Source organism: Ranitomeya imitator, chromosome 2 (assembly GCF_032444005.1).
Source record: "Ranitomeya imitator isolate aRanImi1 chromosome 2, aRanImi1.pri, whole genome shotgun sequence".
NCBI lineage: Eukaryota > Metazoa > Chordata > Amphibia > Anura > Dendrobatidae > Ranitomeya > Ranitomeya imitator.
Window position 1 is genome coordinate 267598898 of NC_091283.1, and position 13090 is coordinate 267611987.

The following is a 13090-nucleotide window of genomic DNA, read 5'->3' on the forward strand; positions in this document are numbered from 1 at the left end:
GTGACTGTGTATGTCCTGTCCATGTACTCTGTTCTGTGACTGTATATATCCTGTCCATGTACTGTGTTCTGTGACTGTGTGTCTCCTTTACATGTACTGTGTTCTGTGACTGTGTATGTCCTGTGCATGTACTGGGCCCTGTTACTGTGCAGTATTTCTGCTGTTTTTGCATTTTTGGGTGCAATCTTTGTATTCTGTTTTCGATTATGAAAATCTGATGAAAAAAGAAAATCCCCAAAAATCTGACCCTCCCTCAAAAAAACAAAAAAAAAACAAAAGTAAGAGTTTCTGAATATTTTACCGCACATGAAATGAGTCCTGGTGGCCTAGTGTGCAGTACGGTGCTATATTTATCATTACACCATATGATAACATTTTGGGGTTTTTGCATGTTTTTAGGGGAATTTTTTTAATTTTTTTTTGCTTTCAGATACAATGGGATACCTAACTTTTCTCATTTTGCCGTTGCTCTTACTGGGGATAAGCGGCATCATTTACATCTATCGGGAGGTGGTGCGACTGATGTCCAGATCAGCGGTAAAAAATAAAGTGGTGGTGATCACGGACGCTGTTTCTGGACTTGGTAAAGGTGAGGAGCGGTTCATGTGGTGGGTGATGGGATGCTACACGCGCAGTATTTCATCACCATTTCATGTTTTCTAGAATGTTCCAGAGTTTTCCACGCCGCTGGCGCCCGCCTGGTTCTCTGTGGTAAAACCTGGGAGAAGCTGGAAGCGCTGCACGATGCCCTGATTAGCGTCGCCGACCCTAGTGTGGTACGTGGTATCTATTCCGTCATGCAGCGATACCGTGGGTGGACGCCATCACACATTGACCATATTCACTTCCCCCCTCTACAGACTTTTACCCCCAAACTCGTCCTTCTGGACATTAGCGACATCAACGACATCGAAGCCATGGGCAAAGAGATCCAGGACTGCTACGGATGCGTGGATGTGCTGATTAACAACGCCAGCATGAAGATCAAGGGACCGGCGCACAGCGTCACCCTGGAGCTGGACAAGAAGATCATGGACGCTAATTATTTTGGCCCCATCACTTTAATCAAAAGTAAGTGAATCTCTAACCTGCCAGCTTGAGGCTGCCACCCTCTTTGCGCCGGTCGACACAGTCTTGTTTTGGCAGTTGTTATCAGTACCGTCTTGGGGTCCATAAGGCGTTCTGATTTATTTGGGTCTGTGCACATGTTCAGTATTTGGATGGTAAAATTTCTGCACCTCTTAGCAGGAAAAATGCAGTGGAAAAAAACATTGCGTTTTTGCTCATGTTTTTCACCTGCTTATTTCTAGTGTTTTTAGACTCCAAAGAAAGCTGTAGAGATACGGTAGATAATAGAAAGCAATAGATAGATGTGGACAGACATATGGTTGCAAACCCTCCGATATATTATAATATTGCTCCCTGTGGAGCTCCTTTGATAGATGAAATAAGTGATGTGGGGTCCCCCCCGTTTTTCGTAACCAGCACAGGTAAAGCAGGCAGCTGTGACCTGACATTATCATGCTGGATATTGGCCCCTTCCCAGCCTACAAATGGAATCCCACAGCTGCCTCAGAAATGGTGTTTTTTCTTTTTACTTCCTGGGTTAGTAATGGGGTTGCCTGACAGACGCGTCTCCATTACTAATCCTAGGGTTTGATGTCAGCTTTTTATTTTGACAATTCACAGCTGACATCAATCACAAACCCTATTACCTCGAGCAGAGCAATCGAGCAGAGCGAAGGCAAAGTGCCAGAATTGGAGCATCTAATGTGATGCACCACTTCTTGGGTGGCTGTGTAAAGGGCCCAAGCGAGGTAGTCATGGGCGAGCTGCTGTTCCCACTCGCTCTGGCACTCTTCTCACATCACGTGTCCCCGTCCCTGTGTGCTGCTGTGTGTGGAGTGCATCACGCTTACTTCTGGCCTGCAGGCCTCCATTGGCTCCAGGTTTTTCTCTTCTGGAACCAGGGCAGCAATCAACACAGGGGACACAGGTTTTGTAAAAAACAAACTTTTACTGGACAGTTGGCAGTCTTTACAAACAGGCATTTAGTATAAAACCCAACGGGTTGTCGTCTTTCCCTCAGGTACCGGTCACAACTTCAGCCCTGGTTCTCTGGTAGAGTGTCCCCCTTGCTATCTTCTCTAGCATTAGGAAGTCTTCTTCACCACTAGCAGTGCACCCGGACTTCCTGACCTTGGCACTAACTCTCAGTTCTGCCTCCCCAAACTGGGCAGGCCATTACAGCTAACCCTGCCTAGGCTAGACTGCAGCCCCAGTGGTTGTTACCCTTGACAACATACATGAATATAAAATACATGTAATGGGGAGCAGACCATCAGCTCCACCACTCCTACAGCTGTGGGCTGGTATTTTTAGGCTGGGGAGGGCCCATTAACCATGGATCTTCCCAGCCTGATAATATAAGCTGTCTACTTTACCTTTCCCTGTTACCCAATAACTCAGCATCACACACAGAGTGCAATCTTAGAATATGTCGGTGGGTTGTGTAATTATATGTCTGTCGTACAGTCTATGTGTCTGCCCAGTAGTGTAATAATCGAGGTCGTAGAGGTCACGACCAGGCTCGTGCAGATGAGGAGCCCGCCGATGCCAGCATAAACTTCAACAGGATGTGCGTCCTCTGACCACATTCAGCTAAAGTGTATTGCGGTTGAGGATAAGGTACATATATACTAGGATGGGGCCCAGGATAAGCGACATATACCAGGATGGGGCCCAGGATAAGCGACATATACCAGGATGGGGCCCAGGATAAGCGACTTATATACCAGGATGGGTCCCAGGATAAGCGACCTATATACCACGATGGGGCCCAGGATAAGAGACTTATATACCAGGATGGGGCCCAGGATAAGCGACTTATATACCAGGATGGGGCCCAGGATAAGCGACTTATATACCAGGATGGGTCCCAGGATAAGCGACCTATATACCACGATGGGGCCCAGGATAAGAGACTTATATACCAGGATGGGGGCCAGGATAAGAGACTTATATACCAGGATGGGTCCTGGATGGGGCCCAGGATAAGCGACCTATATACCTGGATGGGGCCCAGGATAAGGGACATATACCAGGATGGGGCCCAGGATAAGCGACATATATACCTGGATGGGGCCCAGGATAAGGGACATATACCAGGATGGGGCACATTTAGACCCGGATGGGTCCAGGATAAGGGATATATATACCAGGATGGGGCCCAGGATAAGCAACCTATATACCAGGATGGGGCCCAGGATAAGCGACCTATATGCCAGGATGGGGTCCAGAATAAGTGACCTATATACCAAGATGGGGCCCAGGATAAGGGACATATACCAGGATGGGGCACATTTAGACCCGGATGGGTCCAGGATAAGGGATATATATATACCAGGATGGGGCCCAGGATAGGCGACCTATATACCAGGATGGGGCCCAGGATAAACGACCTATATACCAGGATGGGGCCCAGGATGAGCGACTTATATACCAGGATGGGGCCCAGGATAAGGGTCATATACCAGGATGGGGCACATTTAGAGCCGGATGGGTCCAGGATAAGTGATATATATACCAGGATGGGCCCAGGATAAACGACCTATATACCAGGATGGGGCCCAGGATAAGCGACTTATATACCAGAATGGGGCCCAGGATAAGGGACATATACCAGGATGGGGCACATTTAGACCCGGATGGGTCCAGGATAAGGGATATACATACCAGGATGGGGCCCAGGATAAGCAACCTATATACCAGGATGGGGCCCAGAATAAGTGACCTATATACCAGGATGGGCCCAGGATAAGCGACCTAGATACCAGGATGGGGCCCAGAATAAGTCACCTATATACCAGGATGGGGCCCAGGATAAGGGACATATAGCAGGATGGGGCACATTTAGACCCGGATGGGTCCAGGATAAGGGATATATATATGCCAGGATGGGGTCCAGGATAGGCGACCTATATACCAGGATGGGGCCCAGGATAAACGACCTATATACCAGGATGGGGCCCAGGATGAGCGACTTATATACCAGGATGGGGCCCAGGATAAGGGACATATACCAGGATGGGGCACATTTAGACCCGGTTGGGTCCAGGATAAGTGATATATATGCCAGGATGGGCCCAGGATAAACGACCTATATACCAGGATGGGGCCCAGGATAAGCGACTTATATACCAGGATGGGGCCCAGGATAAGGGACATATACCAGGATGGGGCACATTTAGACCCGGATGGGTCCAGGATAAGGGATATACATACCAGGATGGGGCCCAGGATAAGCAACCTATATACCAAGATGGGGCCCAGAATAAGTGACCTATATACCGTGTTTCCCCGAAAGTAAGACCCTGTCTTACATTAATTTTACCCCAAAAAGTCCCACCCTGTCTTACTTTCGGGGGAGGTCTTACATTAGCCGGAAAAAAAAATGACAATTTTCAAATTCAGTACAGTACTTAACGTTACACCGTTCAACTGGAAAGCAGACAACAAATCAAAGTACGGTAACAGTAACACACTACGGTACTGTACGGTAATTGCCGTATACCCTCTGCCTGCATACCATAACAGTGCCGTATCCCACTGCACACAGCCCCATACCCCATAACAGTGCCGTATCCCACTGCACACAGCCCCATACCCCATAACAGTGCCGTATCCCACTGCACACAGCCCCATACCCTATACAGTACATGTTTCCCTACTTGGTTTTTAAATGCTGGACGTTTTCCTCTGCGGTGCGGCTGTGGGTGCGGAAGGCCTGTGCTGCAGGGAACGCTGTGCCAATCAGCAGGGAAACAGCGGTGACGTGGGGCTGGGGCGGCCAATTACAGCCCGAGCTGCTGGGCCAATCAGCACTCGAGCTGGGGGCCGGCGGTGACGTGGGGAGCAGGGGCGGCCAATGAGCTGTTGAGCTGGGCGGATTGCGGGGTTAACACGGCGCGTTAACCCCATGAGCGCTGGACCCGCCCAGCTGCACCTGAGGACACCTCTGGAGCCTGGGGACCCAATGGGGGACAGCGGCGGCCCAAAGGTAAGGGCCTTACATTTCATAGCGGCCCCCCCAACCCTGCCTTACATTCGGGGGAGGCCTTACATTGGAGGACCCCCCGAAACCCCCACCCTGTCTTACTTTCGGGGGGGTCCTACTTTCGGGGAAACAGGGTAGCAGGATGGGGCCCAGGATAAGGGACATATACCAGGATGGGGCACATTTAGACCCGGATGGGTCCAGGATAAGGGATATATATATACCAGGATGGGGCCCAGGATAGGCGACCTATATACCAGGATGAGGCCCAGGATAAACGACTTATATACCAGGATGGGGCCCAGGATAAGGGACATATACCAGGATGGGGCACATTTAGACCCGGTTGGGTCCAGGATAAGGGACATATACCATGATGGGGCCCCGGATAAGGGACCTATATCAGGATGGAGGACATGACTACATAATGGGGAGGGGGGCAGCAACTCATTTGTCCTTATAGGATGTAGAATACTACACGGGTCCATGACTCTGGTTACACCACTGTGTCTGTCTATATCTATCTCTATCTATTATCTATGTCTATAGAAAAAAGTGACTCTCTTCTCCAGTGATGATTTTGAATTATTTTTCTAATTTTTATTGATTATTCCAAGAATACCGTAGGTGTACAAACATGGCAGACGGGGGCGGCCTTCAGTAGGTCCATGGATGCCATGACAATGCCAATGTGAGCATTTTGCACAAGGGATGTTTGCAGGAACCTCCCCATTGTCTAAATCAGCGATGTCAAACTCAAATACACAGAGGTCAAAATTAAAAGCTCGGACAAAGTCATGGCCGACCATATTTATTACAAAAAATGTCTACAATTCAGGAAGTTTTATCTGATCATCAAATATAATAATGGATTTTTTTTCATGTGGAAACAAACCTAAATAACAAAATAAAGTACATTTTATTAATAGATCTTAATAATAAGATCTCATGAAAAGAAGATTGTGTCTCTGACCCTATTGTACCCCCCTCTCCACACCTCACCCCAGCAAAGTATGGTAACCCCTCAACATAGTATGATGCCCCAAATGTGATATACAGCAGGGGTGTCAAACTGCATTCCTCGAGGGCCTCAAACCATGCGTGTTTTCAAGATTTCCTTAGCATTGCACAAGGTGCTGGAATCATTCTCTGCAGGTGATTAAATTATCACCTGTGCAGTACAAGGAAATCCTGAAAACACGACCTGTTTGCAGCCCTCGAGGAATGCAGTTTGACACCCCTGATATACAGTATAATGGCTACCATAGTCCTTTATACAGAATAATTGCACCACATAGCGCTCCACACAGTATTATGGGCTCCATATAATCCTCCATACAGTATAATGGGCCCCACATAGTCCTTTCTACAGTATAATAGCTCTGCATAGTCCTCTATACAGAATAATGACCCCACAAAGTGCTCTATACAGTATTATAGGCCCCATATAATCCTACATACAGTATATTGGACCCACATAGTCCTCCAAACAGTATTATGGGCCCCATATAATCCTCCATACAAGATAATGGGCCTAACATAGTCCTCTATACAGTATAATAGGCCAAACATAATCCTCCATACAGTATAATGGCCCCACACAGTTCTCCATTTAGTATAATGGCCTCACATAGCCTCACATACTGCTCCATATAGCATAATAGCTCCACATAGTCCTCCATACAGAATAATGGCTCCACATAGTCCTCCATACAGAATAATGGCACCACATAGTCCTCCATACAGAATAATGGCACCACATACTGCTCCATACAGAATAATGGCTCCACATAGTCCTCCATACAGAATAATGGCACCACATACCGCTCCATACAGAATAATGGCTCCACATAGTTTTCCATACAGATTAATGGGCCCAACATTAAATAAAAACCTACTTACCTCTCCTCCATCACCCGCTGCTTCGGTGTTGGCAGCGAGCGCTCTGAAGCTCTTCACTGTTCGGCACAGTGGTTGCAAAATGTTGACATCATCACGCTTTCTGCGCTGAGACATCAGATGCGGAGGAAGGATAGTGAGGGAGGGAGCGGACGGCTTCCCTCCTTCATCATTGATTTCTCCAGTATTCAAGATACTGATAAAATTGAAAATGCGATGCCGAGCGGGGGCGGAGGTAGTGGAGGTGACGGCGTCGCAAGCAAAATATCACCCTATATCTGCAATCCGAGTCAGTACACTCAATGCCAGTCAGCAGCTGCTAAAGCAAGCGCAATTTTGTTGTGCATAAAAAGAGAAAGCTGTGATTCCGATATGACGTTATCCCCTGTAAATCAGATCTATGATTGCCATGAACTGGTCGGCTCAGAATATTTAAGTAAGCTAAGTGTTGAAAAATGTTCTTCCCTCTGACAAACCTAATGGTGACTTTTCCCCACAGCTATTCTTCCTCATATGATTTCTCGAAGGACAGGACAGATTGTCCTAGTCAACAACATACAAGGAAAACTGGGCGTCCCCTTTCGTGCGGCCTGTGAGTATTTCCGTCAATTTCCTGTATTTTTTGTGAACATTTTGAGTCGTTCCGAAACGTTTCGTTCATCTTAAATATTGAGTATTGCGCCGAGACGTCTCAATCTGTGTGTAGACGCGGCCTCGAAACACGCCATCCAGGGCTTCTTCGACTGCCTGAGAGCCGAAGTGGAGGAGTTCGATGTTTTCGTCAGCACCGTCAGCCCCACGTTCATCCGGTCGTACCACGTCCAGCCCGAACCTGGGAACTTCGAAGCCTCCATCTGGAAATGTAAGGCCGCCGTGGCGCTGCCACCACGATTCCCGGGTGTCGGCAATGATGGCTTCATCATTAACCCTATCATGTCACAGTCTTTTTCAGGAAGCTCTCGTACGGCGTGCACCCAGTGGAGGTGGCCGAGGAAGTCCTGCGCACGGTCAGCCGGAGAAAACAGGAAGTTTTCATGGCGAACCCCGTCCCCAAGGTGGCGCTCTACATCAGGACCTTCCTCCCAGAACTATTCTTTGCCGTTGTGGCCACGGGGGTGAAGGAAAAACATTTTGTGGAAGAGGAAAAATAAATCAAAGCCTTTAATATTCTCCCGTCCACAATCCATATCCGAGTTAGTGTTCTGACACACAGCTCCAAATCCTCTGCAGAAACAGATTAAAATTCGCACTACTTTCGGCTGCCACCAGAGGGAGCTGAAGAACTTACCGCAGACTGATATGCCATAGAACTTCATAATAAATCTGTCTGCAGAGAGCTCCCTCTAGTGGCCGCTGTAGAAGATTTCCAGCTGCGTGTCAGAATATTGGGGCTTCAGCCTCGATTTCTGGAACTTTGTCCTTTCCTTATTACAGGCTGACAATGGAAATAAGAACATTAATAATATTAGCTATAAGACGTGAATAAAGGGGAGACTTTCCCGACTTCCCAGATGCCACTGGGGTGAGGAAAAAACATTGGGGATGATTTGTGCAAAGAAGTGTGCACGTGTGTGTTTAATATGTGTTTTGTGCCAAGAACGAAGGTGAGGTTTGGAAAAAAGGGGTGTACTGAACAGCGCCAAAATATTTGGTGTAGAGTAAGCTAATTCAGAGGAGGCGTGAAGAAGTGATGGGGAAAGTGAGAGGTAGTAGGGGATAAACCTTCCCTTTAAGAATGGTAGTTGTCGGAGGTTAGTGTACCTTTAAATGCAAGGGAGGGGGGGCTGTGCGGTACCCCGATAGTATAGATGACTTGTAAGTGATTGCAATCCCGACCCCATGTTCCTCCAAACCTCCCCCCATCAAAATGTCTTCCCCTGAGCTAAAACAAGTCTGTGTCGTGCAGGGAGGCAGTGCACTGTACAGCAGAAGAATTAAAACCTATCCAAACTTCGGGATGGAGTGGTTATTCTATTATCCTGGCGCTATATGGCGGCTTTATATCCGCGCTAGCGGTATATTACCCATAATCCTACAGGGTACAGCAGAGTATAGCGTGCAATTAAAGGGACAGAACACAATTTATCGCTGGGCTCCTAGACTTTCTAATACTTGGAAGAGAGTTGTGCTTTGTATTAACGTTCAGTGGGGTCTTATCCCGGAGTGAAGATAGGGGGCCGCAATATTTGGGAGTCCTACTGACTGCCTCTGTGTCTGTGCTTCATTAAAGACCAGAAATTATATATTATACTGCAATACTATTTGTCACAGGCTCAAGAGGGAGGCTGACAAAAAATGTAAATAAATAAATAAAAAATATTTTAAAAAAGCCCCCCCAAATATAAAACTTTACATCCCTCTCCCAAAATATAAATAGCAAAATGTGAAAAAAATAGAATAAAATTACATATTTGGTATCGGCACATACATGAGTGCCCAAAATAATTTTACAGTTATATATATATATATATATATATATATATATATATTAAATAAATATATATGTAAATATAAATATATATATAATATATATCATAATGTTAATATTTATCGCCAAACCACCATTGATTATACCCAAAAATTATAAAAAAAAGGTTATGGCTCTAGGAAAAAGGATAGGAGGAAGAAAAGGAAAAGTAGGATAGCAGTACACATGTTGGCCACAAGAGAGCAGTCACAGCTTTAGAAAGAAAATCCAGGATTGATACTTTATAAAGAGCTGCAGCGAAACTGTGGTTTTAATGCCGGATTACAGAAATTACATTAAAAATCACATTTCCTTCACTTTCTATTGTATATGTTAAAGGGGAATGCGGTGACTGAGAATTCTGGCATTTTTCTTTTTTTTCTTCTGCATTTAACATACGCATCAAATAACCTTAGATTCTGATACATCTGACTTTTACGGATGTATATTTTTTACATTTTTGTAATTTTCATAATTTTTTTCAACTATTACTTTATTTTTCCGTCCAATGACGGACTTGAACCTGCAATTTATTGTGTGACTGATGTTCTGAAGCAGCTCAGCCGGAGGACCGCCATGGGCACCATCGGCAGGCTCACCTATAGGCACCCCATATACCAGTATCAGTGATTGACCGCAGCATCTGAATGATTAAACAGCAGTGATCGGAGGTAGTTCTGATCGCTGCTGTCACATGCAGGTCGGGTTTGTATATTTCAAGAGTCTGGGAAAACGGCAGTAATAGTAGACATAATGGTTGTCACCCCGCTTTCCCTGGTCCCTGAATAGCTATTTACCAATTTGAATATTTTAGGAAATATATTAATGAACAGAGTATCAGACATTTTCTTTTTTTTATCTTGGATTCATATTGGTCTGCATAGGAGCTGTAGACACAAAACAAGAGAAAATAAGAGTCTTCTCCTGTTTTGTATCTACAGCTAATACACAGACCAAGATCTTATCATAAGACTATAAATACAAGAAGAATGACTGGATAGATGATTGACACCTGGGTTTCTTACAGAATTGCTTTCAAGTAGGTCAAAGAAATGTTCAGTTGATAGGACATGATATAAATGCCCCACCTTTAGGACCAAGATCGATCTCAAGGACAGGACCCCATCAAGCAATTGCTATGAATGTATAGGTGGCCGCACGTTCAGTTCTCTCCATGCACCCGCGTCCATCTCTCCAATCACAACTACTGTGACACGTGGGCCAGGGGATCCTCATTCACAAGTTAGGTGTGGGTCCTAAAGGTGGGCCCTGCATCGATCAGGTATTTATGGCAGATTATTAAGGGCCTGATCATCAGTACAGGGAGACGTGACAGCCAATATCTGCGGTGGTTTTTGGCCCATGACCAATCCTCTTCACTAGACTATCTCATGGACAATCAAATGTTGTCTGGACTTACGGTTTTATCATATTTTATTCACAAATTACACCATAAAAGCACCAGATGACACCTTTCACACCTGTAGGATGTTATATAAAATGTCCGCAAAACTGTCCAAATATTCAAAAACATCTCAATAAAAACAAAAATAAAACAAAATTGACCTCAAAAATGTCCCTCCAAAAGTTCATCCAGATACTCCACCACGTCGCCCTCGTCATCGTCTACGATGTTCTGCAGGGCGAACTCATACAGCTCCTTCTGCTTGGTCGTGATGTTGTAGTAGAGCGAGGCCTCTGGCCTTGGTTTAAAGTTATTTTCCGAAAGTTCCCACTTCTCCATGTGGTATTGGTAGTAGACCAAGTTTTGCTTCATCACTTGGTCATCGGGGTCAAAGAGGAGGTAGCTGGCCACGCAAGGAGCTGCGTTTCGAACATCATTGAGCTTGTAGTAAGCAAATTGCAAATAGTGGTACATGGTGGCCACAAACTTGTCCACCACGTAGCCCCCAATGACCGGGGTAAGTTTGCTTTCACAGCTGATCTTGCATTTGAGGACCTCGATGTAGTGGTCAGCCACCGACTGATAGAAGTCTTTGAATTCCTTGATCTCTCTTGAGCCTTCACAGGCTGCGATACATTCTTGGTACGTCTTGAAGAAGTCCGGTAGGGCCATTTCCATATCGGAGATGGAGGTCCTCCAGTTTTCTCCGTTGTAGGCCCTCACGGCTCTAATAAACAATGTCTCATAGGTCTTGGTTTCCAGGTCTTGGATATGGACCTCTGACTCAGGCATACTCTTGTAGTATGCCATATTCCTCTTCATCATCTCGTCATCGGGGTGCACCAGGAGAAAGGTGTGGGCAGCTGCAATGGCTTTGGGCAAGTTGTTGGTCTTGAAGTAGGCGTACTGTAAAAACTTATAGGGTTCCCGAGTGCTGAACTCTTCCATGGTCTCCCGGCTAGGCTGCGACTGTCGAAACGCTGGGAGACCTTGCTTACATCGTTTGAGGCATTGGGCCCTCATGAGAACGTCCCCAAACACCTTCAATTCAGGGAAGCCATTGAAACGACCCAGGTGTCTCGCCTCTTTCACGGCGATCTCACTTTTTGCCGGTGGACCGTCATCTATTTGAGCCGTGCTGCAGTTGAGATTACAGAAAGCCTCGCTGTCCCTCAAAAGTCTGAACAGTCTGAGACTTATCTCCAGGTAGTTGACCGTTTCGGGCCAGTTCTCATTGCTGTACTGGTCTAGTCCATACTTGTAGGCACTTTCTAAGGGCATCAGCTCATCCCGGGGGTAACTCCTGAAGCTGTAACGCTCATATTGAGCATTTACCGAAACCACGAAGGCAACGAACATGGTGAAACCAAAATGCCCATTCATCATGATGAAGCCAAGTCAAACCTCAAAAGTGGAGAAAATCACAGGTCAACTTTTTGGCTGCCCAGCGGGGAGAAATGTTCTAGGTTCTTCAAGATTCCTCAATCATAACGATATGAAACTCACAATCGATCCCGGGGGTCCAGTCGTTCCCACAAGGTTCTTAAGTCATTCCTGGTCCTCCAGAGATCCTCGACACTCGGATGCATGAGGTCTTCTCCTGGACTTAGCAGATGGTCTCCAGACTGGAGCTGATCCCCCTGTGACAGGGCTCCCTCTGAGCACAGCAGCACCACGTAGCACAGGGAGGAGGAGGAGGAGGGAATGGAGGAACTTCCCAAAGTTTCTCCTGTTGCAGCAGGCGGAGATCTTGGGGAAGGAATGTGAAGCATCACAAAGTCTCTCAGCCATTGGCAGGAAAATAAAAGCCCCCTCTTTTTTTTTTTAAACAAACTTTATTTAGCTCTTTTTGCTACTTGCAGAGAAAACTGATTTTACATGTGGACAGTGCAGGGGTCTGTGACATGGGATCTGTGACCCCCGCCCCTGTTGTCAGGCTGGAAACCCCGTACTCAGTGAAACCTACTGTAAAGTGTCCCCTGTGCATGCTGGGAGATGTAGTCAGTGCTCAGCTGCCACATAGACCGAAGCTCATATTCCAGAAGGATGGTGTATCTAATCCTCTCCTGTGTGATACTGACTGCTGAGCCGTGCATCTAATCCTGTCCTGTGTGATACTGACTACTGAGCTGTGTATCTAATCCTATCCTGTGTGATACTGACTGCTGAGCCGTGTATCTAATCCTCTCCTGTGTGATACTGACTGCTGAGCCGTGCATCTAATCCTATCCTGTGTGATACTGACTACTGAGCTGTGTATCTA

General features: G+C 46.3%; 2 protein-coding genes across 3 annotated transcripts in view; one reads left to right on the forward strand and one right to left on the reverse strand.

Moving 5' to 3' along the window:
- DHRS7C (dehydrogenase/reductase 7C) overlaps positions 1-8913 on the forward strand; it is a 48926-nt gene extending 40013 nt beyond the window's left edge. For both annotated transcript variants that reach the window (XM_069749128.1, XM_069749127.1), the window contains exons 2-7: positions 431-589; positions 664-776; positions 861-1071; positions 7455-7547; positions 7662-7817; positions 7898-8913. In XM_069749128.1, the coding sequence (XP_069605229.1) occupies positions 436-589; positions 664-776; positions 861-1071; positions 7455-7547; positions 7662-7817; positions 7898-8106 (936 nt within the window). In that variant the 5' untranslated portion in view covers positions 431-435 and the 3' untranslated portion in view covers positions 8107-8913. The remainder of the gene's footprint in view (positions 1-430; positions 590-663; positions 777-860; positions 1072-7454; positions 7548-7661; positions 7818-7897) is intronic.
- Positions 8914-10838: 1925 nt separating this feature from the next.
- Positions 10839-12560, reverse strand: CRTAP (cartilage associated protein). The gene has a single exon (XM_069749126.1). It carries the CDS (start codon positions 12211-12213, stop codon positions 10990-10992), a length of 1224 nt encoding a protein of 407 aa, XP_069605227.1. The 5' UTR covers positions 12214-12560; the 3' UTR covers positions 10839-10989.
- Between the last annotated feature and the right edge of the window lie 530 nt (positions 12561-13090).

Excerpts from the sequence above, each read along its gene's own strand:
- CRTAP (XM_069749126.1), bottom strand. The coding sequence starts at position 12,213 with ATGATGAATGGGCATTTTGGTTTCACCATGTTCGTTGCCTTCGTGGTT.